The 25930-nt window shown below is 35.3% G+C and overlaps 4 protein-coding genes across 11 annotated transcripts; 1 reads left to right on the top strand and 3 right to left on the bottom strand.

The window, feature by feature from the left end:
- Window positions 1-643: 643 nt before the first annotated feature.
- On the top strand, window positions 644-1870 carry LOC103327991 (sulfite exporter TauE/SafE family protein 3-like). The gene is made up of 5 exons (XM_089050437.1): window positions 644-934; window positions 1028-1064; window positions 1173-1243; window positions 1404-1554; window positions 1671-1870. The coding sequence occupies exons 1-5, from the start codon at window positions 644-646 to the stop codon at window positions 1868-1870; spliced, it is 750 nt and encodes a 249-aa protein (XP_088906563.1).
- Window positions 1871-4713: 2843 nt separating this feature from the next.
- Window positions 4714-12485, bottom strand: LOC103327962 (putative plastidic glucose transporter 3). 6 transcript variants are annotated; one of them, XR_016125966.1, is made up of 16 exons: window positions 12186-12484; window positions 11409-11553; window positions 11078-11183; window positions 10908-10975; window positions 10699-10831; window positions 9940-10039; window positions 9724-9836; window positions 9485-9578; window positions 8642-8795; window positions 8411-8554; window positions 8213-8286; window positions 7926-8014; window positions 7367-7481; window positions 6714-6898; window positions 5494-5596; window positions 4714-4997 (listed from the first exon to the last, which is right to left on the bottom strand). XR_016125966.1 is itself a non-coding variant. In XM_089049930.1 (15 exons), exons 2-14 carry the CDS (start codon window positions 11497-11499, stop codon window positions 6716-6718), a joined length of 1461 nt encoding a protein of 486 aa, XP_088906056.1. In that variant the 5' UTR covers window positions 11500-11553; window positions 12186-12485; the 3' UTR covers window positions 4714-4997; window positions 6714-6715. The 6 variants fall into 6 exon arrangements, 2 of the variants coding, with proteins under 2 accessions (XP_088906056.1, XP_008228568.1); XR_016125967.1 differs by having other exon boundaries at window positions 5513-5596; XR_016125968.1 differs by having other exon boundaries at window positions 11078-11180.
- A 1395-nt stretch (window positions 12486-13880) lies between these two features.
- Window positions 13881-22149, bottom strand: GC5 (golgin Putative 5). 2 transcript variants are annotated; one of them, XM_089049929.1, is made up of 21 exons: window positions 21935-22149; window positions 21643-21797; window positions 20216-21228; window positions 19730-19801; window positions 18977-19051; window positions 18711-18825; window positions 18467-18528; window positions 18335-18376; window positions 17581-17871; window positions 17434-17493; window positions 17227-17310; window positions 17005-17070; window positions 16831-16929; window positions 16530-16748; window positions 16109-16223; window positions 15812-16032; window positions 15510-15569; window positions 15316-15429; window positions 14782-14856; window positions 14604-14678; window positions 13881-14103 (listed from the first exon to the last, which is right to left on the bottom strand). In XM_089049929.1, the coding sequence occupies exons 2-20, from the start codon at window positions 21794-21796 to the stop codon at window positions 14646-14648; spliced, it is 2970 nt and encodes a 989-aa protein (XP_088906055.1). In that variant the 5' UTR covers window position 21797; window positions 21935-22149; the 3' UTR covers window positions 13881-14103; window positions 14604-14645. The 2 variants fall into 2 exon arrangements, with proteins under 2 accessions (XP_088906055.1, XP_088906054.1); XM_089049928.1 differs by lacking the exon at window positions 13881-14103 and having other exon boundaries at window positions 14353-14678.
- A 640-nt stretch (window positions 22150-22789) lies between these two features.
- LOC103327960 (CURVATURE THYLAKOID protein) lies at window positions 22790-25519 on the bottom strand. 2 transcript variants are annotated; one of them, XM_008230339.3, is made up of 6 exons: window positions 25267-25519; window positions 24512-24606; window positions 24008-24094; window positions 23499-23561; window positions 23249-23286; window positions 22790-23049 (listed from the first exon to the last, which is right to left on the bottom strand). In XM_008230339.3, the coding sequence occupies exons 1-6, from the start codon at window positions 25367-25369 to the stop codon at window positions 22995-22997; spliced, it is 441 nt and encodes a 146-aa protein (XP_008228561.2). In that variant the 5' UTR covers window positions 25370-25519; the 3' UTR covers window positions 22790-22994. The 2 variants fall into 2 exon arrangements, with proteins under 2 accessions (XP_008228561.2, XP_008228562.2); XM_008230340.3 differs by lacking the exon at window positions 23249-23286.
- Window positions 25520-25930: the final 411 nt, after the last annotated feature.

Below are 25930 nucleotides of genomic sequence, written 5' to 3'. Positions count from 1 at the left end.
TAATTGGATTTGTTGGGGCAGCATTTGGGAGCGTGGGAGGTATTGGAGGGGGTGGCTCTTTTTGTTCCAATGCTCACCGTGAATATTGGGTTTGATAAGAGATCATCAACGGCAATATCAACATGTAACTTGTAAGTACTTTGATCACATGTTTTTATGTTTTCACCAACTGAACAAGCCTCATACATCTTTACTTTCAACTCAAATATTATTGATTTGATGAAATTCCACTGATTTACAGTTTCAGTCACCCCCAAGACTATCCAACTTTCTAAAACTTTATATTGGAGTTTCATAGTTGTAAGAATTTCTAGCTTTCTCTGCTTGAATGTTATGCATTAGCTTTTATTGGGTGTGTTATTAATTTCCTAATGAGTTATGCATCAGTCAATATTTTCTGTTTTGTTGTTCCAAAACTGATGCCTAAGTTTACATCCTGATAGGTTTAATTTGTTTTTGCCTTAATTATGTGTATGTTATTAGTTTAAATAGGTCTTATAAGTTAGTACATTGAAAAATTGTCTGTTAATTTACCTTTTGCTTTCCATTTAAACAACTGTTGGCTATTTTGAATGTTCTGTCTGGTTGGTCAGGTATGGTCACAGGGGGAGCAGCTGCAACTATCTTGTAGAATTTAAGGCAAATGCATCCGACACTCGAGTTGCCCCTCATCGACTATGATCTTGCTCTTCTATTTCAAACAATGCTGGTGGTGGGGATTAGCATTGAAGTTTCATTGAATGTTGTTCCCTCTGAATGGATGATCACCACCTTACTGATTATTGCCCTTACTGGTAACAATTTTCTGAGCTGCAACCTTCCCGGTTCACAATTGGACAACTTCCTTATGTATGATATAACTGCAGGCACAACGATAAAATCATTCTTTAAGGCAGTTGAGACGTGGAAGAAAGAAACTATAACTGAAAAAGTGGTCTTTGGATTTTGCTTGTTTCTAGACTAGTTGTATATTCTGGGATTGCATTACTTGATCCATCTCAATTGCACCTTTCTTTATTGCTTTCAGAATTTACTGGATGCTTCCAAACGCTTGCAACCAAATGGTGAGTTGCTCAATCATTTTTCACTTTGGTATTATGTCTTTCATCCGTTTTGACGCAGATATATTTGAACTATTAGTTGCTAGGCTAAAACGCATGCTCCTTAGTTAGGTGATGGAAATGAAGACGTTGAAGACAGAAACATTCCTAGAGGCCCAAGCAATGGCACAACAGAAACCAAGGTAGCTAAAAAAGCAAGGGTTAGAGTTTTGAAGCTAAACTTTATGCATATTTTTTATGGAGTGACTTCTCTGACCTCCCCAGGTTTCTCTACTTGATAGTGTTTGCTAGAAGCATTTTGGAGTTGTTGTTGCCATCTGGGTTGCAATTGTTGCATTGCAGATTGCTATGGTTTGTCTAGTGAAACTTTTTATTTGGAATTTCCATTCGCTTATATTCATTAAGAAGTCGGTTGATGGGAAACTTATTTTTGCTGGCACAGAAACATGTGACAAAATGTTCAGTGGCATATTGGTTACTAGATGTCTCACAGGTACCTTCCATGCTCCTTGTATCAAGAAAACAATCTTCCTTGTGCTTGAAGGTAGCGATTGTGAAATATGTACCTCAACTAAGGACTTTTTGTTCCTTTTGTCCTGCATCAATCAGATTCCATTGGCCGTTGGAGCAAGTCATATGCTGCAGTTAACAATTGCATCCAATGGACAAGAAGGTGCAAACTAGAGAGTGCACAAGCTTGCTTTATATTGTGCTTGTGGCATAGCAGTAGAATAGTTGGTGGTTTGCTCAGTTTAGGTGGAGGATTCATTATGGGTCCACTGTTTCTGGAGATTGGGATCCTTCCTTAGGTACATTGGACACTAACATTTAGCAAGTTTTATATATTTCTATTATTGCAAATACTTTACATTTTGATATGTACCCACATGTGTTGTGGCAGATCTATTAATTCACAATGAGGTGCTTCAAATTACTCATTTGCTCAGTTGGTGGTGGTGCGCTCCAGGTGTACAGATTACCTTATTTCCATTTTCAGCATTTAAGTAAATGTATTTATCCTTTTACTTTAATTTATTTTTATATTACTCCATTTACTTAAGTTTACAATGTAAATAAGGAAGTACCCCCTATTTGGATTCAAATAAAAATACTAGAAAATCAAATTCCTACCAAATCAAAATATAAAAAATCAGTTTTAGTGCAAAACACAATTTAGGCTAAAAATGATGGCTCATTAAGTCAATATATACTTTATACTAAAATCCTATAAAATAAAATTTTCTTATTTGATGTGTAAGGAATAAAAGCCACCAAAAATTATCTTGAGAAAATGATTATTTCGAAAAAACCATTTTTTCATATATGATATGAATGCATGAAGGGAGCTAAGGTTTTTTTTAGTTTGTGAAATTTTTATTTTTTCTTTCTATTGGGTTTAATGGGGGAAAAAGCTTTAAAGAAATTTGCTAAATTGCTACTCTTTGTCTATCTCTTACCATTTTTCTTGCTTAAGATGTATTTGTCTATCCCTTTGTCGAGGACAATTATAATTGCAACCAATAAGCAATATAATTCTTGACATATGTGATATATATATATATATTATTTTTTGTATGTATTGTGAGTTCAAACTTTTGATTCTTTATAATTTGTAAGAGGCCCCCACACACATGAAATCCTAGCTTTGCCTCGAATCTTTTCCGAGAAGGCTGGAGGAGTCATAATAGTCCCGCTTAAAATCCTTCTTAAACATTGAAGGTGTCTCCTTAAAGAACTTTCCTAGACACTCTAACGTTGAAAGTAACTCATTGGAGTTACCAAGAGTTAACTCCTTCCAAGAAGGTCCTATGAGTTTTAATCCTACTAAAAAAAACTAAAAAATAAATAAAAACTGAAATAAACACAACAATTCAAGCAAGAATTTAAAAGAAGAGTTGGAATTTTTGCACCAGAAGTCCAAGACGCATCTTTAAGTCCTTATCCACTTTCAAATAAATCCTTATGAAACCTTTAAAAATAAGAAGTGAACAAATTATTTCCAATATAGAAAGAAAAATAAATACACAAAATAACAAAAGGAAAGGAATTTTTTTATTATTTTTTCAGTTTTGTTGCATTTCTTCAAAATCAAAGGCTCCACCAATGAAGATTAAATGATAATCTGAAAAAAAAAAAAAAGAAGATAAAAGTTAATAAACAAAAATATTAATGTAAAACAATAAATAATGAAAATCTGAAATTGTTTTATTTTTATTTTTTCCAAAAAAATTTCGGTTTAGTAAAAAAAAAACCTATTTTTCGATTTAATTTGGTTTGATTCGGTCAGTTTGTTTGATTTATCTGTTTTTATGCCCACTCCTAGTTTATAACACTCAAAAAGCACTTTCAACTATTTATGCAAAAGCTATTGTGCTCAAACCCAACCCAGCCCTCAATGCTGACTGGTCAACAACCTGCAAAGTCAAGCCCAAGTAAACCAATAGCTTTGTTTTGATGGGTGCCCTAGCAAAAAAAAATTAATTACACATAATCATAGAATTCGATCTAAGCAAAAATATAAGGAAGAAACAATCTCTTCCATCTCCAATTTCTCCTAGTCTTTGCGTGTGTAACTCCCAAAGGAGTTGTTTCTCATGCTTAAATAATACCACACGTCTATTTCTATCCTAGATGAGCTTTTACAGCATCCCAAAAATAAAGAAAAATCTAATTAAAACATAAATCCAAAATGGGTAAGTCAAACTCATCTTCCTACTTTGATTGGGATAGCACGTTAGTTACTTTGCATGCACGTTTGGGGTCGTTCCTCCTCCAAGAAAATTCGGCAAAAATATATAAATTGTAGGTCTTTATCTTATCTTTCCAGCCATATATCACACGCCTTGAGAAAAAAAAAATCAGGGAAGTCTTCAAATAGTCATTCTTCCACAACAACGCAATTTTGATGGGATTGCACCTTATGTTGGCTTAACTTCAAAGATTGATCTCATTGGTTGCTCTGAAAATTCTAGAAAAATTCCACAATCATCTTCAAGATCTTAGCTTTCATCTCCAATTGGTCTCTACTAAAACTCCACCAAAAAGTCGTATTTTCATTGAAAACCAAGTTGAAAATTGAGAAAATAAAGTAATAAATCATTTTAAAATCAAATTCTCCTAAAAAACTAAGTATAAATACATAAATATGTAAATTTATGGACTTGTCAATGGGCTAGCCCAACATTATCGAATACATCAATTTACATTAAAAATCTTTATTATACTGGTTTGATATTCTAAATCCAACTACTCTAATGTACGAGAAGAATGTTCGAATTCGAGTAAAAGATACACTGCTTCAGCAAACTGACCTAACCTAACATCTGCTTACCAAACTGGTTAGTTAAGAGTTAAGACGATGGAATAAAAACTCACTTATTCAAGATTTTTTATGAGATCTGGCACAAACAAAAGTTATTAAATAGGATTTTAGTATATTAGATATATGATGAACAATTGAAGCGGTGGGGGAGGGATTTCAACAATCCATATTTAATTTAAGGATTAAGAAACATATTCCTAGTTAAATACTCTATTAAAGAATCTTATAGCCCTTCATTGAGGAACTCCTTAAGTCTCTTTTCAGTCTTAAATTTTAATGATGGCGACGGCTCGGCCAAACCAACCAAAGTAGTAGTTACAAAATCCATAATTTTGATGGAACAATTGTATTATATTATTCCGAGAGTGAGGTCAGGTCCGCATGTATTACATCGACTTGTAAGTTTCAGTAGGATATAGCATCAATATGCTCACAAAATATTGAAGGAAAAAAAAATATATAACTCTAGTAACATACATAGGCCTTTCAGGATGAGCACTTGATAATTAGTTCCCAAATTCTCCAGCTACAGCATGACTAACTTCGAACCGGAATTTGGGCAAACATACAAAGGTCTGAGAATCTCCACACTGCCTTATTGTTCTTTTATCTCCCTGCAAATCAACATGATACATCAATTCATATGAACAAAAATAGCATCAACCAATAGGGGAACTCCCATGTAAATGACAACTTTTTTCCACAATCTGGCAGGTTTTCTTTTCGTCTGTATTGGACTTAACGTATAGCAAGTTTAACTAATAAAATTTCAGCTAAATTTACAGAGCTGATCTTAAAGCACAGCAATCGACTCAGAGGTCTTGACAGTTGACGCTAATTCAAACAATTTGACACCAGATATTGTTAACCCAGACTTCTGGTAGAACTTGCCAACTTTCTGTGACCAATCATCTAGTTGAAATAAGAATGGGGAGTAATTTAAGATTAAACAAAACTATTCTGAAAGTCAAAATGGAGAAGGAAAACGAAACGAAAAAAAATCGAAGCTACATAAAGTTTACAGTTTTTTAGAAAGCCACATGTTCTTAATCTCAGAAAAGAATGAGATATTTGAGGATATGAAGGAACAACATTAATTGGAAACTCAACTCAGCGAGCATGGCAATACATTATGGGCAACAGTGAGTCTTGGATTCCATGATTAGAAAAGAAACTTCAGCTTTGTGTAAAGAGTAATCTAGTTTTGTTGAACCTACAGAGACGAGCAAACAAAGCGAAAACTGGTCTTTAATTAGTCTTTCCCAAATAAATTACATAATAAGATATTAAGGTAACTGCACCACACAATTCGGAAAATAGGATTATTTTTTCTGGCTAAAAGATATGAAACAACAAGAATATAAGTTCAGTACATAAGTGCATAATATGATATGCAATGAAAAAAAAAGGTTTAAAAATACAGCAACAGGAACTATTGAAAAGGTACACTTATTTAGCCAGAATTAAAGGTAAACTATGCACTTAAGTTCAGTACATAAGTGCATAATATGATATGCAATGAAAAGGTACATAAGTTGAGTACATAAGTGCATAACATGATATGCAACAGGACCTAAATAAGGAACTGAATGCATTAAATCAAGGTAAGCTATTTGTGCCTTGTAAATAAATTTCAAGAGATTTTTTTTTAAATACACTTCTCCCTAAATTGAAAAGGTACATAGATAATATGAGTATTTTTCAATGACGCATGCATACACATATTATATGCTGTTTAGTATGTTTTTAAAATTATTTATCCTGTGCATGCTAAAATCTAATTAATTCCTCATGCCACACCATCCGTACAAGCAACCGCTAATTGTTGAGCCATGCCAGATCATAGAGGTAGCCCCAATGAGCTTATGACACTAGTTGGATTTCAAACTCTGGACTTATGATTCTTGAGGCACTTATTTAGGTCCGCTTGCTAGTTGATCAGTTGAGCTTACCCCGTTGGTTAACTTAGTTGAATTAGTTTTTAATGAAAGGGTCAAAATTTGGCTGCAAATAAGCAACCAGGAACTATGTTCCTTTAGATTCAAGAGCTGCCCCTCAAAATGGAATCCTTTTATGATAATTACTTAAAAGTATTAGAGTATGTGATATTTGGGAAACCGTTTACAGAATTAGTATTCAGTTAATATGAAAAATAAATAAAAATAAAAAGACAACTTTCAAGTTACTAGCATCTATTATGAAACTAAACTAAACAAACACCTTTTGTTCAACTTAAAAAGAAAAAATTGGTAGAGTCAACATATGGAACAAGATTGGTGTAACAAAAATAAAGAAACCTAACCAAAAATAAAAATAACAAAAATAAATACCTTCACTGAGGTGGAATAAGTGCAATTTCAATTTCTTGTAGTGACTTTCCTTTCGTTTCCACTACATTTCTCTTCACAAAAATCACAGCCAATAAACAAAACGTAGCAAAGATTGTATACAGAACTATTGGCCCGATTTGCTCCAGCAAGGGTAAAAACAATAGACCAACAAAGAAATTGATCACCTGTCGGAGGCACCAAAATTTATTAGTTAGATGTCATTAAAATTAATAAATTTGGAGAATGAAATCCCTTCTTCGCTAAAAACAAAAGTTCAGAATTTCAGTAGAATCCCTATTTTTCACATTTTTTACAACATAACCTGTTCTTTTTTGAGATAGCTTCAAAATTATAAAAAATTAAGTTGGAATACCTAGAAACTCATCCTGGTCAATAAGGGTCATGAAGTTCAAAAGTTTTTAACCACTATTGATTTAATTACGACGAGAAGGAATTTTATGCCTAAAATACTAGAGCCACTGTAGATAAAAATGATTGCTTTCATAGATTGAATGGTCGTCGAGTAAAAAGTTTTATCAGATATCAAGTTCATAAAAATATGTTTGGTAGACAAGTCATATGTCAACTCCCACATTCAAGAAAATAAAAGGTGAAAACAAGCCATATATGGAAGAACTATAGAAGACAATTACCCAATGGACAGCCATGCAAATTGACATTGCCTTCGCCCTGATACGCCCAGGAAGAATTTCTGACAGGAGGAGACTGGGCACTGGACCAGCTCCAAGAGAAAACATCAAGACAAACCTGCATAATCCATTTGATAATAAAGAGTGGAAATATACAAATCAAAAAAACCTTCTATGCATATTTGCTTTATAATTTCAGAGTCATGTAAAGATAGCATGGGGAATTGTAAATGTGCATGCACAATGAATTAAATTAATAAACTGAATAGTTTATGCTGAAATTGTGTATAGCATTATTATATGATATTTCACTCAATCATGTCAAACTTTTATTATATCATGTGGAATTAGGTTTGAATCTAGAAAATAGAATGGCTTACCAACTTGCATTCATGTTTACATTTTTAATCATCCCAGTGAAAGACCCATTTCAAAGATTCCAAAACTATTCAATGTGCTGCCATAACCTAGCAGTGTTTTCTTCTTTATTTTATCTTTATACATATTATAACTTAGTTTTCTGTCTTCTCTAAAACAAGGTTGAAGAGGATTGACTACTCACAGCAGCATGCCACCAACCGATAGACTCAATGCTCCAGATCCCGATGCATAAGAACTTGCTCCAGTTACTTGAAGACCCATTGCCACTGCCTAAACCAAGAAATGCATAAAACGTAATATAACGTCAGTTTTCTAGTTTATTTAATGCAACCAAAAGGAAAAACCTAAGTAGGAGGAAATGCAATATTGGTAAGACAGATACCACAGAACAGACATAACTGACAGTTCTGATACCAATATTTCAGCTCAAAAGTTTGCATCAACTATTCAGTGTTTTTAGGAGCTTACCATGCCAGAAAAACTTCCAAGAAGAAGCACCTTTCTTCCAAGCTTATCCATCAAGATCATTGCAACAACTGACCCTAGAATAGCATAAAGAAATCAACCGAAAGATAAAAATAATAGTACAATGAATACATGAGGAAACAAATAAGCATAGTCTCAAAGATGCAAAAATAAAATGCTTGAGAGTAAACCCAACCATACCTGATAGATTCGCGATCCCAACACATATGTTTGCCAGATCTGAAGGCACCCCAAAGCTTTTAAAGACAGTCGAAGAGAAATAAAATACAGCATTTATGCCTGATAGCTGTTGTAAAGCAAAAATGGTAGACCCAATGAAAACCACTGCAAAATATGGAGGCGATAAGGTAATCATGCAGAAGGAAGCACATATGTCAAATCTAAATAAATCATATATTAATGTGAATATACTTTTGAAATGTCGGCCATACAGTAGCTCTGAGAACTTTACTGCCTCAAGTTCATCCCCTCTGTCAGACTTTGACAATTCTGCTATTGCAAATTTAACATGTGCTGCTCCTAAGAGTTTCTCAAATTCAGCTTCAGCTTCAGTGCCTCTTCCTCTCTGAACCAAGTCAGGAAAAACTGTTAGCATAAATGTTAATAAATAGCCTTCAATGGGTCAAAAATAAAATGAAACGCATTATATCTTACTCATACCTAGTATTAGCAGGTGAACAATTATCACAGCTCTTATAATCCTTGTATAATATCACCAAAAGGCATGCATATATGGGAGAAAAAACGGGAAAAGAAAAAAACCAAGAAAGAAAGATTGAAGCCTGTTGCACCAACATATAATTTTTAGCACTAACATCCAACTTTTCCGATAAAAGAGAAAATGAACCTTCTCTCTACTGGAAACAATAGAGAAAGAGAAGGAAAAATAAAAGAAGTTAACTTCATATCACCCTTTGAGCCAGAACTGGATTACAAAACACAATTATCAATCAGATCACTCCAGATTTATTTACAAACTGGATTAGGAGATGACGTACATGATAATCAAATGAATTATACTAGACAACAGGTACATTCATACCAAATATACATACATATATTAATTCCTTAGACAGCAGTAAATAACAAACGTTTACTTAGTATTTACATATCAAAATCCAATGCCCCTAAAGCTGCAGAGATCTCAACCAATTCAAGACCAACAAATAGGAAAAGTTATACTGAACTGAACACAAGACACTAACTTGACCAACTGTTTTAAAGATTGGTGATTAAGAAATGAGAGCATATAACCTTGAAAAGCCACTGAGGACTCTCTGCACAGAACTCCATGCAAACAGCAAGTACTGCAGCAGGAACAGTAGATACCCAAAAACAAACCCGCCACCTAAGCATCAATCATGTTGATAGAAAATAGTGCTCTTTAGATAACTGTTGGAAAATAAATAAGATGCATAACATAAGAAATAATAGATGAAAACTTGAAATAAAAAGTTTTCGGGAATATTGTGATCCCATGAGATTTATCTTACCAACCCACTATATCCTTGGCTGGGAGTCCAATAAAGAGAGATCCCATAAGTCCAAGACATGTCGCAATTTGTGTGAAGCTCCCAAAAGTACCCCTTACAAAAGCAGGTGAAATCTGCTCAAGTGAACAGAGCATGCTTAAATATTTAAGATCAAATGGAGACTAAGCAATTTCAATTGACAGTTGCCAAGAAAACAACAAAGATAATTTCTTATACCTCTGACACATAGATAGCAGCAACAGGTGGGCCAATGCCCATCCCAGTTCCAACAAATATCCTCCCTAAAAGCATGCCCCATAGACTTTTGGTTGTTGCACTGAAAAATCACATTAAAATTGTTTAAGACTCATATACTTCAGCTACCAGAGGAATATGTGACATGCAGCATTCCCTAATTGTGATAGATGTAAAGCAGTAAAAGAAACTTTTCTTTTGGTAAGTAATATTTTTGTTTGTCTGCAAAACTTATAGTGAGAGGTATAAGGAGGAAACATGTAACTTTGGATCATGTAAAAGCTCATAATTTATTCTTAGTATTTTGTTTAAGGTTTAGGGTTTACAGTGATCATAAACCTTGGTTATTTCTTTCTGGTGGTCATAAGAGTAGTTGAAGCAAGGAAGCTATGGTTTTGTTTATCTGGACACCTTTGAGTGCAAGGTATAAAAAGGAAAAGCATGAAAAAGTTGGATCACGGAAAAGGTGGTCATGAGTAATTCATGATTTCATTCTTAGTATTTTGTTTAGGGGTTTTCGGGTGGTCACAAACCCTAATGATTTGATTTTGCTGGACATAAGTAAATTCCGTCCCTAGCGGCATAAATCCAGATTGGTTATATGACACTTGATCCTTGATTAGTCTTTGTTCTATTTCCTTTCCCCACAGTTCCATAGTGTAACGAATCCATTTAAGTTCTTTATATTTCCCATTTGGGAAAGGCACATTATACATGCCTGCAATTTTCATAACAAATTACCTCATTGATGCACCGATTATCATTGGCAATGCACACAGCTGGAATGCCCTTCGATGCCCAACTCCATCTAGAATCCATCCACTAAATATAGATCCAAAAAAAGCAGCCCCTAAACAGGTACTCACTACTAGACCTTCATTGAGATAGAAGACATGAGATCAAATTATGAAATCCATTTAGCTATGAGAAGAGCCAATAACACTAATTACCCTTAGCCAAGGGATTCCCACTGAAACCAAGGTCCATAGAAATGCTATCTAGTGTCTCATTAACCACTCTGCATTAGCAAAAACAACAAAGAGTATGCTATATAAGTTAGCAAAACATATAAATAAGAAAAACATAAAAGGAAATCTGAGTTTCAGGATTAGGGACGAACCCAAGATGGTAGCCAAATAAGAATGAAGAAAGAGTTGCCACGAGCATATGTGGCAAAGAGCGTCTCCATGAAGGGTTTCCAATACCTTTTGCATTCACTAGACCTACTAAAACCCATACAAGGAATCAGCCCCAATCGAGTACCATTTATGGTAGTATGTTTGCACTTCAAACCAAATTATCAAAGACTATAGAAACTTCTAAATAGTAATATACAACCAATACAGGAACTTCCAATCCCAAAGTAAATAGAGAAAACGCTAGAGCAGTGTAATACCCCAGATATAGGAAAACTAAAATATAAAATTAGTAAGAGAGCAATCCAGATGTACCTGAGCCTTCTTCTCTATCATAAGCATTGATATGGTCCTTCGACGCCACACGCTTGTATGCTGAGTAGGCATCGAGATGACGACCCCGCATAGCAAAATTGTAGAAACCTTGTCTAAAGTCTGACAGATAATGTTCTGCAGCCGACTGCAAAGACCAGCCAACACTAACCAATTAATTTCTAACCAGTTCAGTATTTTTCTTTTTTCTTCATTTGTAATTCTATCCATTCCGAACTTCTGTACTATTTATTTTCATTTTACTAACCAATCTAGAACACCAAAAGCCGCATTGCCAGATTAACACAAAAATCACAGTACAGACTTCAGTCATAGAACATTTTTTATATCAGATCCAGTAAATCGTCGACCAAGATTTCAACAACACAAATACAAACAAACATGTATAGGCATGCACATCATATATGTATATTTTTAAACGAAAATTTTAGAAATTGGACGGCAATGTGAGAACGGGATCAAATGCAGAGAGATCATTTGCCATAGAGGAAAATTGTGCTTCAAATGAAAAACGGCGCAGTCTTATACGGCCAGCAATGGGAAAACTCACCATTTTCTTCAAATAAATTATAATAATAAACAGTACAGATAGAGAATTTTCAGCTTCACTCAGCAGACAGAATCTATATAAAAAAAACACTTATTCCTGATTCTGCTGAATCCAACTCTAAACTATAAAAAAAAAAGTTGCAAATATACATGTACACATGCATTTACATAGGGGAAACAGAGAGAGAGAGAGAGAGAGAAATTGAGTACCTGTGTAAAATGCAGAGGCTGAAAACGATCTGCTACAATTCAATTGAGAGAGAGAGAGAGATTGAAGAAGATGGAGGAGACGGAAGCTAAAATGCGCCGGGGGTGGTGAGATGAAAAGCTGATTCACTGCGTGTTATGCGTCAGTGTCAGCTGTGTGACTGAAGACAAGGAAATCTAAGCGAGCATTTCGAAACCGTCCCCTGTATATTCGGGGAGAGAGAAGAGAGAGGGGACACTGGGGCTCATGCTAACGTGCGCCAGGGGGCGTACTATATGCTTTTGTTTAATTATTTTTCCACATGCACATGGATTTTCCACTGGCGTGATTACGCAAAGTGAAGCAGCTGGTTCTACAGTCTCTACTACGGCACGGCACACAACAAACTTTAAAAAAAAATTAAAACTTAAAAAGAAAAAGAAAAAAACCAGAATGAGCTCTCTGAGACCAACACGTGTGCGCAACGCAACGCAACGCAATTGTTGCGGGAAATATGGATCTTGTGTTTTGAAGGTCTCAGAGACAAATCTAGTTCCTCCAATGCCGTGTTGCCACTTCCCACAAAACAGCTAATTCTTCTTCTTCTTCTTTTTTATCAAAATATGCTACATACAACATGTTAAATATATTTGTCACACTTTGGTACGCCATATTTGTCAGTATGTTGCTCAATTAATATTGATAACTCATGTTTCATTTGTCTAAATATAAACATACCACAAAACCGCTTTAAATTTTAACGAGTAAGTTGCTAATACAACTCGGACAACTAATTTAATTCACATCTCAAATAGTTATGGAGTTAATTGGGTAAAATTACTATTTTGTTTCATTTGGTGCTATATCTCTGTCTAAATGTTGATTGATGTAGTTTGACAAACCTGGCGTCATCATTGAAATTGGTTTCGTTTTTTTTACTCAATTCTGTGGTTGGTGAAGTTGCCTATTAATATTATTTTTATTATTTTTATTATTTTTTATGAAATTAAATGGATCTGGTCGTGGACCCGTTGTTGGCGTTTCACAATCAAAACGTAGCATATGGAATGGAATAGTGCACAAATAACAAACACGCGACTTATGAATTCTGACGTGTGACTTGTGAGTAACACGTGTTTCACCATGATGAAGCAAATAATGATGGGATTTAATGGTGTGTTTTTTTTTGTTACGAGGATTTAATGGTGTTTAGCCAACATTAAAACAGACATGATTATTTACCCACAAGAAAAAAAACAAACGAAGACATGGTAGAGATAGATAACGTAGCATTCTTATCGACACATACCCACCATTCTCCCCTTCTTTTTTGATAAATCAAAAAGAACAATTCTTATTTTACCCTCACTTTACTCTCCATTTCTTTTCTTTTCAACTTTTTATTTTTTTAATATATAAACAATAGTCTAAATTACTCTAAATTAATTTAATCTACAAGGAGAGAAACTCAAACTTGAATGTAGGGATCATACTCACTGCTGGCCAATTGGCGCAACTCACATCTTCCTTCTCAAGTTAAAATAAGTATTATCAAATATTTAAACAAGAAAAAGAGTAAACATTTAGGGCTTGTTTGGTATTCTACTCAAAATTCATTATTTTTTTTTTTTTAAACATGAATTTTTAAATATTGATTTTAGGATCTAAAAATTTATTTGGTATTGAACTCCAAACTGTGCGAGAGAGAGAGAGAGAGAGAGAGAGAGAGAGATTATTAAATCTCAGCTTTTTTTTAGCTTTCAATAATGGAGTGTTTTTGAGTTTATTATGAATTCAAGTTTTTAACAATGAACCTACCAAATGGGTTTTTGTAGCACTGACCTTAAAATCTATTTTTGAGTTTATAATATTGGATCCAAGAAGAAAGATGCGAAATGAGCTCTTAGCCGTAGGTGAGTTTTAGCACCCTCCTCAAATTCCCTGCACCAGACATGGCCCAACTTGAGTACTCAAATAAAACCGCGGGAACATTTTCCCCAGACCCAAATTCACACGAAAATGGGCTTCTAGTCTCAGTAAATATGTGACCTCTCTCCGGCCAGAACGATTTGAATTTTTTAAGCAAGGTGAACCATAGGAAATAAAATTACTAGAAAATTAGGAATGATTCTTAGAGAAAAAGGATTTTTTTAAAAAAATCCTTTCATTTCATTAATAAAGTAAATCAAATAAAACAAAACTTGAAACCTTATAACCTGGAAAAAAAAAAATTGTGACAGCAGGATTCATGCTATACAACAATCTCCCCGAATTACATACATGTTTAACAAGGGCGGGCATATAATATATCCTTTCAATAGTTGCTACCCAAACTCTTAGGCCAAGAAAAACTTTGGGAGACCCAGAATCCAAACATAAATCTTCAACAAACAATTGCCATCAGTATGTATACAATATGAGATATAAATTTAGTTATATACCATGAACTTCATGAATTCGAAGACGAGTACTATAAAGTATGGTTAGGCTCCAACTGATGAACTCATTATCTGGATCTGTAGATATACATGCAAAGATACAATTGTATGACATTAGAAGGGGAAAGTCATGAGCTTTTAGGGAAAAAAATTACTCAGGCTTTTCTAGGCAAAATTTTACCTTGTTGACAAGCAAGTTTACTTGCTCTCGGTACATCTCCTTCAAGTCTACAATATCCGCACGAAGTTCCTCCAGCTAGACAGACACATGGAGAGCCACTTTGAAATCAGGATTTGACATAAAATGGCGATTTTTGTGCATTCCAAATAGACTAGATAAATAGAACAAATTGGAAAATGACAAATAAGGGAAATTATTCACTTTGGTGCAACTAGTCATACATGTTAACAGAACTTGGTTCACGTCAACTAATATTAAGTATTTTAAACTCGAAAAGTGATGATGGTTTCTCCAGACAAAGAAAATAGCATGGCAAACAAATATGAAGGTAGATTAGATAAATCCTCCATCTGTCAAAAGTCTGCCCATGCAGGCTGTCTGATTTTTATGGATAAATTAAAATTCTATACAGAAAAAGTCACTCTCTCTCTCTCTCTCTTATAATTTCAATACACACGCCTCATGTACACAACATTCATAGATCAATGATTAACTATCATATCAAAAGAATTCCAACTGGAAACTTATATGTACCTCCTCATCACGTTCGCCCATTAGCTCCAGTGCAGCAGAGTGCCGCCTCCTTAGTGCATCTAGCTCTGCTCGTATGCTAGGTAACATGCCAACCTCTGCCCGTAACTTTTCACACTGCAGCAATGTAATCAATTTCAAGTTCAATTATAAACAAGATACCTCCACAAAAGTATTATTACAGATTGAAACTCAACCTGTTCTGTCATTTTGACTAACTCCTCAGCAAGAGAATCGCGAATAGACTCCATGGATGCCTGAGTAACATTGATGAAAAACGTCTCAGGTAAAACACAGCAATAAATATTGTAAGGGACTCAAAAGTCCATGATAGATCCTTTAGTTTTTAATTTTTGAAAACATAACGCTTTACTTTCAAGTTTCAACAATAGCAGCTCTAAGTAGAGCTCAAATAGGGAATACTTAATACCATAGCAAACATTATAAGTAATGTAGAATTAAATTTTTGATTATGAGGAGCTCAGAAAGTAATTCATACCAAACGAGACATGTAAGATGCAAGTTCACCCTCCTTCTGGCGAAGGGAAGCTTCAAAAGCACTAGGTGTCATGCTCTTCATATAGTAAGGACTCATGGTTGCCTCCCCAGCATTTCTCCTCTCAGAAAAACTATCGGATGAGTCCAAAGATGCTTGCAGAAAATAGCTTTCCTCCATGCTCCCCAGGCTGCTAGCACTTGAAAGTTTTCGGCTCAAGCTTCCTGTTAAAAGTTACAAAATGTATAGCATAGACGACAGACAATCAAAACAGATGTAACATAAACCAAAGTATCATACCATTCTCTAAAGCTGAATTGTGCCTTGTTAAAGCACTTTGATCAGATACAGTAGTAGAACGCGCACGAGATGTCCTTTCCAAATCCAACCTAGCAGCTTTCTCCTTTTCTACCTCCTGTCAAAATCAAAAACTCAATTCAGGAAAGCTAATGATCACTAATGTTGTATATTTTCAATAAGGAATTCAATTTTGGATATGCTCAGAGAAGTTTTCTATCAACTGTTTCGTCCTTTTCAATTGCCTTACACCTTACTTCAGATCTTCAAATCAACTCTTGCTAATACAAATATTAAAGGGAAAGGTAACTTCACTTAACAACCCGACAAATAAATAGGAGGTGAGAGCCCAGGTTTCGGGGAATTAAAATATAGTAGACTGACACTGATAAATTTAAATAAAAATTTATGACCAAAGCACCACCTGCTGTAGCAGTTCCCTATGCATCAATGCATCTTGTAACTCTTGCTTATGTTTTCGCCTGAGTTCCCTAATTTCTTCTTCAAGCTGGTTTGCACGGCCTTCTTGAGTATCAGCTTCCTCCTTCGCTGCAAGGTACTCCTGCCTATTTTCAGCTGCTCTCTGTCTCTCCTTTTCAAGAGACTTACTTAACTGGGATTGTTCAGCTCGAAGACATGAAATCTGAAGTGTATATCTGGTTTAAGTTAATAAAATGATAGTGATAATTGATAGTTTCAAATGATACAACCAATAAAAAGCCAACCTGAGCCTCAAGAACATTAATTCGAGATAAGGTTTGAGACAAGCGCTCATTCACAGATCGCTCTCCTTCCTCAGCAGCCGCAGCTTTGGCCTCTGCTTCCTATAGAAGCAGTAAAAGATCAATGATATGTACAATTTCAAATTAAAACCATAACTGCTAAGACGTTCCACAAACCTGGAGCCGAGAGTTAAGAGACCTCTCAACAGCTGCCCAAGCTTCTGCCCTTCTTGAAGTTGTTTCCTGTTACCATGGAAACAATCAAAACTGAAATCAACTCCATAGGATTGAGTCAAGTAAATTAAAGACCAGCATCCAAAGTGCACAAAAATCCTGAGAATATTTCCAAAAAATGCATTGAAGTAATCTAAAATAAAAAGCATTGGAATATGCATTCACCTGCATAGCTTCAATCTGCCTAAGAAGAGGCCTGGTAGATTCCGGTACTTGCGTAATCAATTCCTCACATCGCCGCTCACTTGCCTGAAGAAAACAACAGCTAAGTCAAATAAATTGCAAGATATTTGCAACAATTGAAACAAAAAAAGAAATATAAAAAAAGAGTGAAAATTTGGTTTAATGACAGTCAAAGAAAGCTTTACGGACTTGATAACGTCTCTGAAGATCCTCAATGTCCCGGCGAAGCATGTCTTCTCTGAATACTGCCTGAAAAACAATAGATAGATCATTTAGGCCATCACTTTTGGCAGGTCAGCTAAATTAACCAACAATTACAATACTCGAATAAAAAACCTGCTGCTCCGTTCTAGTCAGCGTTTGTCGTAATTCTTCAAGTGCCTGAACTAGCATAGCTTCCCGTTCCTCAGACTCTCTTAGACGACTCTCAAGCTCAGATCTGGCTTCACTGTTGGCACGTGCCTCTGCCATCGCTTCTGCCTCCTTGGCAACAGCCAAAGCAATAGTATAATACTCTTTCTGTGCTGCGAGTTCTGTTTGGTGCTTTTCTATAGTTTCCTGCAGCAATTTTTCTGTAGCCGTCTTGTCCCTCTTGATACTCTCCACTTTATTTTCTTCTACCTGAAGGTAAACCACAAACTTACATATTAGTAATGAAAGGCATTTTGCACCACAGGCCAATTCAGTAGATGTAAATTTATTAACCATATGTATAATATCCTTGGCAGTAGTTCCTCCAGATATTTAAATTAGAATATGCTTGTAAGACAACATATAAACTATTATAATAATGTTCCGGGGGGTTAAATAGTTGACTGTTTTAAGATATTATGAAATTGACTACTAAGAAAGCAGGTGACATAAAAACAGAAATATGATCAAGAAATCCTTTGTGGGATAATCCATTATCCAATATGGAAGCTTTCGGCCAAGCAGCTTTGAGAAACAAAGTAAAACAAGTGCTTCATCAATTTATGTGCTGTAACTGCAATGTCATTTCAAATTTTATGATGACTGAAAGAGTTGTCTTTATCAAACTAAATCAGAGAACCACAATTTTAAGGATTCTAACATAAATGAATACCTGAAGTTTAGTAATCAACCCCTTCTTCTCTTCTTCAAACTCTCTGATCTAGTATTCACAGAAACAAGATAAGAATACCTAGCAGTGAAAGGATTAAAGAATGACAAAATCAGACAATGAATAATCCAGCTAGCATACCTGAGCCCTTAATTTCCTAATTTGTCCTTCTTGAGCAGCCTGCTTTTTTGAAAGCTCTTCACCTGGTACATAAAAATGCATAAATGAAGGAATTTCCATAATTATTGATATGATTGCATAAAGAAACCCTCCTTGCATCCACGATAGAACATTGGCTAGGTTGAAATACACACTGAGGCACAAAATATGTAGAACATATTGAGCATCTCAAGAGAAACAGAGACAGACAGGGACAGAAAGACACCTTCAGCCATAACTTGATTAATTATTTCATCCTTTTCCTTCAGAAGAGCAGCTGCATCACTTTTCTTATTCTGCTCCCGCCGAAGCGTGTCCCTTTCCTTAGTAAGAGCATACACCTGCAATCATAAGTTGGCATAGCCCCTCCAATTATCAGGAGCTGAATTAAAAATAAACAAGTACCAATTTCATCACAAACATAATGGGGCACATATAACACCTAGATCAATCCAAGCACGATTATAAACAAGACTTTATGAGAAGACCTACCTTCCTTTCAAGTGTTGCAACCCTTTGATGGTATTCCTCTCGCAGTGACTCGACTTCTGCGTCATTGGATTTTCTCTGTTCAATTATTTTCACCAGTTAATATGTGAACATCTATAAGAAAAATAATTATTAAAATTACAATACTATATGGCTGATAAAGCAAATTGGGAAAGAAAAAAAAAATTAATAATGAGAATGTGAACTAGTCAACCATGGTTGGTTTCAAGAAATACCAGAAATTTTCCAAAACATGAAACATATAATGAGACAACCATCAAATTGTATGTGCAAACTTATAATTCCATAACATGATTGTTACACTGACAAAGATCAAGCATCAGGAATGCTTTTGTGCAAAATGAATAGTCAAATTAGAATCTATGCCTTTATTTTACATTTCCACACAAACAATTTTGAAGAAAACGTTGAAATCAAAATTGAAAGAAGAATGCATTTTAAAATTTAAATATTAACTCAACATAAACCACCCACAAGAGGAAGTAGCATGAATATAGCAAAGATATTTTCATCCAACAATTCTCCACAGATGCTTCATTCAGTGACAAGCCACGGGGGCAACTACCTCCTTATAAGAATTTCCATGATTTGCCTATATGCTGGGTTATAAATGGAAGATGGTAGCAAATACAAGTGCATTATACACCAAGAGTGAAAAATCAAAGTAAAACATGCATGACAAGTCATTATTTTATCTACTCAAATGAAGGTATAAAAATATTACAAAATGCATACCTTCAAATCCTCGATCGCAGATTTTAATTGCTCATTTTCGTTCATAAACTTTGCAATCTCATCAGCTTTTGCCTGGAAAAGGAATCAAATATATCAGACATTCAGAACTGTAGATATACATACAATGTAACATAACTGCACCCCGAGAGATCCACAAGGAAGAAAGAGTATAATAATTCTTCTCTTGTATTTGTCGCTACTTTAACTTAATTACCATATACAGAAATACAAAATGTTCCTATTTTCCTAAATCAACAGACACAGACACAGACACACACCATCTGCAAGAGGAAAGGTGTTCGGGTTAACTAAGCAACCTTCATAAACCTCCGATATATGTAGACAGCACTACTAAATTAAAGAAATCCAGTCAAGAAGTTCAGTAGTATTGTCTCAAGTGTTCCACTAAATGAACAGGGATAATAATAAACAGTTGTGATCTTATGAGCTCTCAAATAAGATGCTACCTAATCATTCATCATGTACCTGGGCTTGTCTTGCAGCACCTTGCAATGCAGCTTCCATCATCTTCATCTCCATCTTCACCTTCTCCAATTCAATCACTGAAGAGTCAGACACATTTTCCCCTGAGCTCAGATGTTGCTCTTGAACATCAGCTTCATTATCATCAGCTTGTTGCTCAACTTCAGGTTCCTCAACAATGGCATTATGTTCTTTTGAAACCGATTCAGAAACCGCATCTGAAGCATCATCAGAAGGATTTACACCCGGTGGTTGATTGGTAGAAGATCTACCACTATGAATTTCCTCAGTAGTAGCAGAGTGTAAACTGGAGGGCTCAGTCAAACCTCCAGGCTGGCTATCAGTTGGAGTCTCACCTTCAACCATAGCAACTGTTTCAACAATCTCTCCAGCCTGAGTCATATGTCCATCGTTCTGCTCTACTTGTGTCCTTTGTTCATCCACAGTCTCATGCACATCAACATCATGTGCCTCACGCAGAAGAACAGTATGACCCTCCTCAACTTGATCTACTTCAACAGCTGCTGACTTACCCTGCAATGTTTCTGGATTTACTGAGGGTCCCACTACTGAAATCTTGTTGTCATCTTGAGAATCCACTGATTCTGATGGGCCATCATTCTTAGCAGTGGGTTCAAAGGGCTCAACTGGCAGTGAAGATGATTCAGATTCAGATTTTTCAGGCTCTGCTACCAGAGTCTTTGTTTCCTCCACCGTCACAGCATGCTTATCATCTGTTTCTTCCTTGACAACTTCAGTTTCCTCCTTATCAGCCATCTGTTCAGTTGAAGAGTGTTGTAAAGTTTCTGTTTTGACCCCTTCCTTGGCCTCAACAGTAGATGGTTTTTGTGGAGATTCAGATTCCCCTGATGATTTGTCAACCTTTGGCGGATGCTCTGAAGACTCAGCTTTCTGTGATGAATCAACACTACTTCCCTCATTTGTTTGTCCCATAAAGGACATAACAGGATCAAATAGCAATTTCCTTTCAGTAGACGAAGGCCATAATCCTGAAGCTGTCACACATATAGAGGGGACATCTTACTTTCAACTTTCATGCAAATATACAGAACACAGCATTACTACCAGAATTCCTTTTTCCAAATAAATCCTATCATTGAAAACTCTGTTCTACCCGAAACTACAAACACAATGCAATTAAATACGCTAAGGAAATCATGATTTACAACTAACAGAAACTGCAACTTGAATAACCACCATATATAAGCTCCAAAATTAGTATTTTCCTTTTGCCTTGGCTGTGTAAACCAAATTTGAGTTGCTCAGCCGTTTTACTTCATGAAGCATAAAATGTAGCTCATTCTCTACCCAGTAATCAATACTATAATTATCATTAACAAAAATACCACCAAAAAAAAAAAAAAGCGACAGAGCGATACATATGAACAATGTGTGAGCTTGAGAAGTACCTTCATTACCGGATTCGGCCTTCTCTTTTTCTTCGAACCCAAGGGCGCTATCGAAATTCTTCTCGATGTTCTTGACGCTCTCCTGGAGCTTATTCACGGCCCCAGCGAGATCGGGAAAGTTCCCCAAAGAGACTTTCCCACTGAACCACGCCATTCTTTAAACAAAACACCGAATCGGATTCAATTCAAATTCAATTATAAGAACCAACCATAAACTGAAATCAAATTTGAAAACTGATCGAGATCCGACTCCAAATAGGTCGAATCAGAAAAAGGCAAAAGAGAAATGAACCTGGTTGGGGTGGTCCGATTAATTCCTGGTGATTCAAATCATGGCGTATGCTTTTTGAGCTGAAGAAGGAGGCTTCAGTGAGATTCGCGGTTGGTTTCACGAAGGGTGAAATTAGAGAGTGGTTTTGTGGAAAGAGACGGACAATGGGGGGTTGATCCGAATTCTGACAGCTCTGTGAAGTGAATTTTAAGTGCCGAGTACGATGAAAAGCGTACGACGTCGTTTGTTGTCCTAGCATGCTAAAAATAAGTTATTTTTGGGTGCCATTAATCCCAAAATATTTATAAGTTAACCCAACCAATAAAATCGCATAAAAAAACCCAACTAATTTGTTATATTATGCAGTTCCTTTTTTCTTTTCTTTTTTAATTTTATACAAACCATGGCAAAGAAGGGTAATTGTTCTTAACCATCTTGAGCTACAAGCTCCACCACTAGTCTCTCTACATGTTCCCACTCGTAGAAATGGTAATTTTCCCCACGGATTAGTTTTTGTGATCAACATGAGGTAAAAGATGAGAGATACATGCATTTCTTGTTGGGACAAGGCTCACCCAAGATGTGTATAGATGAGAAGCTTGATTTGCTAGTTGAAAATTCAAATGATGAAAGGTGAGGAGATACAAGAGCAGCTGCTGAGAAACGATTATGAAGGACTTGGAAAACAAGTTCTCTTATTAATAACTGAATTTTCAATGCTTTTCTTCTTCTGAATATGTTACCCTTTATAATTATATTATCATTTACCATAATTTGTTAAGGCTCAAATGGTTCATGCACTTGGTTCCAGATTAAATCACGCTAAGCTACTTGGTTTTAATTCTATTTTTTTGGTGACCAGATGAGAGGATGTGCTTTCTGGGTCAACTTCAAGTACGGTTCTCCATTGAATGATGGAAACCAAGAGAGATAAGGAAATGATGCACCACATTAAAATGTGAGCAAATGTAGTACAAATTGCTCTCACTCCACCAACTTCCTGTCAATCCCTTCCCCAAAATACGTACTCATATCTGGAATTACACATTTGCCCCAATATCAGTTGGGACTGATTAGAAATTCACTGGCCCAAGATATCTGATATGGATTTGTTGACGATTTGGAAAAACTCTTCCCTGTGGACAAAAGAAGAAAATCCAAGTGAGTTCCTAGTAGAAAACTATGAACACACTCTACTGAACAGCATCTGCTTGTATTACAACTGAAGTTACACAAAGATTTGGGTGCACCATCTAAATCTAAAAGTCATGCATGAGGTAATCTTTCTTAATTTCAAAGCAAAATAAAATTGTAAGTCATCGGATTTTCTCTCACCGATCAGGCTTGAATAAGAGATATCGATATATAAACCACTGAAACAAATACAGAGAGAGAGAGGCAAGTTAATATTTGAATGAAACAAGAGGTAAGTGTGAACAGAGTAAATAAAGATTACATATGTGAAAGTTGCCCTACTGCGTTTGCCAGGACAACAATTATGACCGAAGGAAAACTTAAATAAAAACTTTCTCCTGTTTGAGCATCCTTAGCAACCAACTACATCATACATGTAACACATACTTACCGAAGAATAAAGTATTCCAACAAATTCTAGCACACTTGGGATAAGCGGCAACTTGTCAATGGCCTATACACATAAACAGGGGGGAGGGGCATTAAACCGTCAGAACTCCTGCTAAGCTGAAAGTCCTTTTTTTCTTTTTTCTTTTTTTGGTCAAGAAGCTGAAAGTCAGTTCACTGATGAAAACAGTGTATGTGTGTGGCAAAGTTAAAAAATCTGCAAATAATACCATAAGATGTAGACAAATGCAATTGCTCTAAACTACTGTGTTGGTTGTCTTCTTAAAAAATCTATCCTATGTTGGAGCAATATCACTAGGTGTGGAAACTTGAATTTGATTTCTCAACACCACCCCAAGGTATCTGAAAAATGGGTCGGTAAAGAAACCAGATGATTCTAGTCAGTATTAGTACATCTAAGATCGATCCTATCTATAGTTGCAACGACTCTTGTTTATTTGAGTAAATCATTTCCTGTTAACAACGTAAAGAAGAGAGAGGTCCAGAAATTACTGTAATCAGATTCGATGATGCCCAAAATGCAACTATAGCTGCAAACCCCAAACCAACAAGACCTGGCCGATCTTCCGAGTTATCCCACTGTTTCAAATCATAGCAAGATCAAGAAAATATCGAGACTGACATTTAAAAAGAAACCAAAATTAACTTGTCATTACTACGGAATGAAGAAACTACTGCTTAATGTGGGGAAAAAAAAAAACTGACTGAACGTTAAAAAACTATTAACTTTAGTTTATTAGCGGAACATATGACAGCCAATTATCTCATAGGTGAGAAACAAACACCCTTTCTTGCAATTTAATAAAGGAGGAAGCTATGAACTTTGCACACAATTGAAAACCATTAGAGGAAAGGAAAGAAGAATGGAAATATTGCATAAAGATCCAAGCTCACCCAAGCATGCCATGATTTGATTTTGCCAAACATTTGATTGAATAAACACAAACCAGACATAAAGAAGATGTGATTACAAGAACACAGAGGGAAAGAGCTTACGACATTCTGAACAGATTTTACAATACTAAGGGAGTTCGAAGACTCCGAGCTTTCCCCAGTAGCCTTCACCAGGACAGAAGCACGATTCTGTATCTCTGCAATGTAAGAAAATTATGCACCTAATATGAGACAACAATGCAGCCAAGGTATGGAATATGTGCATGTCAAATTGAATTTGATATGACACTCAGACTCATAATCACCAACTCCAAAAAATTCTGATAACTTAAACCTGGTGTTTCGGATTCAATTGTTTACTTCAATCAATTCCCTACAGAGTTTCTATTCTAAATTGTTGGCAAGTACCACTAAAATTACTTCTGTTACCTAATTTCTTCTTCTTCTTCTTCCTTTTTTTTTTTATATTTCATTACAGAAATTGATATCTTATATTGCATTATCTGAGTTTTCCAATCCTTTTAAATCTTATAGTCAAATACCATAATTCAACAAATCCTTCCTCCATGTAACATGGAAATAGAGGACTTTGACCAAATTGCCCCAATTTTCAACTAAACTAGCTGATTATCAAGTTCACACTTCACTGAAAACAACCAAGCATACGCCCTCAACATAAATTGATTATCATTTAAACTCAGCTCATCAAATAGAATAACTTTTTAAAGAAAAATAAAATAACAAACAAATAAAGCAGAAACTCTGTCAAATAAAACAGAGTAGTTTAACTACAACTCAAATTTCAAAGAAAGAAAAAAACCCAAAATAGCAGCTTCGGTATCTCTGAGGAGGCTCACCTCTAATGGAAGAAACTGGGAGTTTTGGAAGAGCGCTGAAGAAGGTATTATTTCTACCATGGGCCGCCAGTGGTGGAGGCAAGCTTGCAATAATGGACGCCATGCTACTTGAAGAAAACTCCAACAAAATTTGCGCAAATAAGAAAAATAAAAACTAAAAATTCAGAGAAATGGATTTCCCGTTTAAAGTCCGAAGAGTCTCAGAGATGACTTAAAACAAGACCAAAAGCTTCTGTAACTTGTGAATAAGATTGATAGTGCTCTAGGTGCCACTCAATTTTTAAACTTTTTTTTCTTAAAAATTTTTTATGGAAGGCATATATATTGCTGTTCTTAAATTCTCAAATAACTCAACAAATTTCTCTTATTTAAGGAAACTAGTTTTAACACAACTACTTCATTTATAAATGGACAAATGTGTAAGGCTTAAATGTTAAAATGGTCCCTCTATTTTACCTATTTGGCCAATTTAGTCAACATGTTTCCAATTTGGTCGATTTAGTCCTTGTGTTTTACTCTGTAATCAATATTGTCCGTTAAATTGTTGTTTAAAAAATTCATAAATATTATTTAAACTAATTTAAAAAATTAATTATTTAATAAAAAAATAAAAGACCAGCCACCACATTCCGGGGGGAAGTGGCTGGGTGGGATGGCTCATGGT

This window comes from Prunus mume, linkage group LG4 (assembly GCF_029339155.1).
Source record: "Prunus mume cultivar Tortuosa linkage group LG4, ASM2933915v1, whole genome shotgun sequence".
NCBI lineage: Eukaryota > Viridiplantae > Streptophyta > Magnoliopsida > Rosales > Rosaceae > Prunus > Prunus mume.
This window is presented reverse-complemented; position numbering and strand designations above follow the sequence as displayed.

Bases quoted from the DNA above. Each gene is read 5' to 3' on its own strand.
- LOC103327962 (XM_008230346.3), bottom strand. From the start codon at position 11,499: ATGCGGGGTCGTCATCTCGATGCCTACTCAGCATACAAGCGTGTGGCG. The intron at 11,184-11,408 runs GTACATCTGGAT...TATGGGTTTTAG, and splicing joins TGATAGAGAAGAAGGCTCAG to TAGGTCTAGTGAATGCAAAA. The intron at 10,832-10,907 runs GTAATTAGTGTT...ATCTCAATGAAG, and splicing joins TGGGAATCCCTTGGCTAAGG to GTCTAGTAGTGAGTACCTGT.
- LOC103327991 (XM_089050437.1), top strand. From the start codon at position 644: ATGCATCCGACACTCGAGTTGCCCCTCATCGACTATGATCTTGCTCTT. The intron at 935-1,027 runs GTCTTTGGATTT...TATTGCTTTCAG, and splicing joins AAACTATAACTGAAAAAGTG to AATTTACTGGATGCTTCCAA. The intron at 1,555-1,670 runs GTACCTTCCATG...TGCATCAATCAG, and splicing joins GGTTACTAGATGTCTCACAG to ATTCCATTGGCCGTTGGAGC.
- GC5 (XM_089049929.1), bottom strand. From the start codon at position 21,796: ATGGCGTGGTTCAGTGGGAAAGTCTCTTTGGGGAACTTTCCCGATCTC. The intron at 17,872-18,334 runs CTTCAGGTATTC...TTTGTGGTTTAC, and splicing joins AGAAGGGGTTGATTACTAAA to CTTCAGGTAGAAGAAAATAA. The intron at 15,570-15,811 runs GTATGAATTACT...AATGTTACTCAG, and splicing joins CATCTTACATGTCTCGTTTG to GCATCCATGGAGTCTATTCG.
- LOC103327960 (XM_008230339.3), bottom strand. From the start codon at position 25,369: ATGGCGTCCATTATTGCAAGCTTGCCTCCACCACTGGCGGCCCATGGT. The intron at 24,607-25,266 runs GTGAGCCTCCTC...CTTACATTGCAG, and splicing joins CCCAGTTTCTTCCATTAGAG to AGATACAGAATCGTGCTTCT. The intron at 24,095-24,511 runs GTAAGCTCTTTC...GATTTGAAACAG, and splicing joins TAAAATCTGTTCAGAATGTC to TGGGATAACTCGGAAGATCG.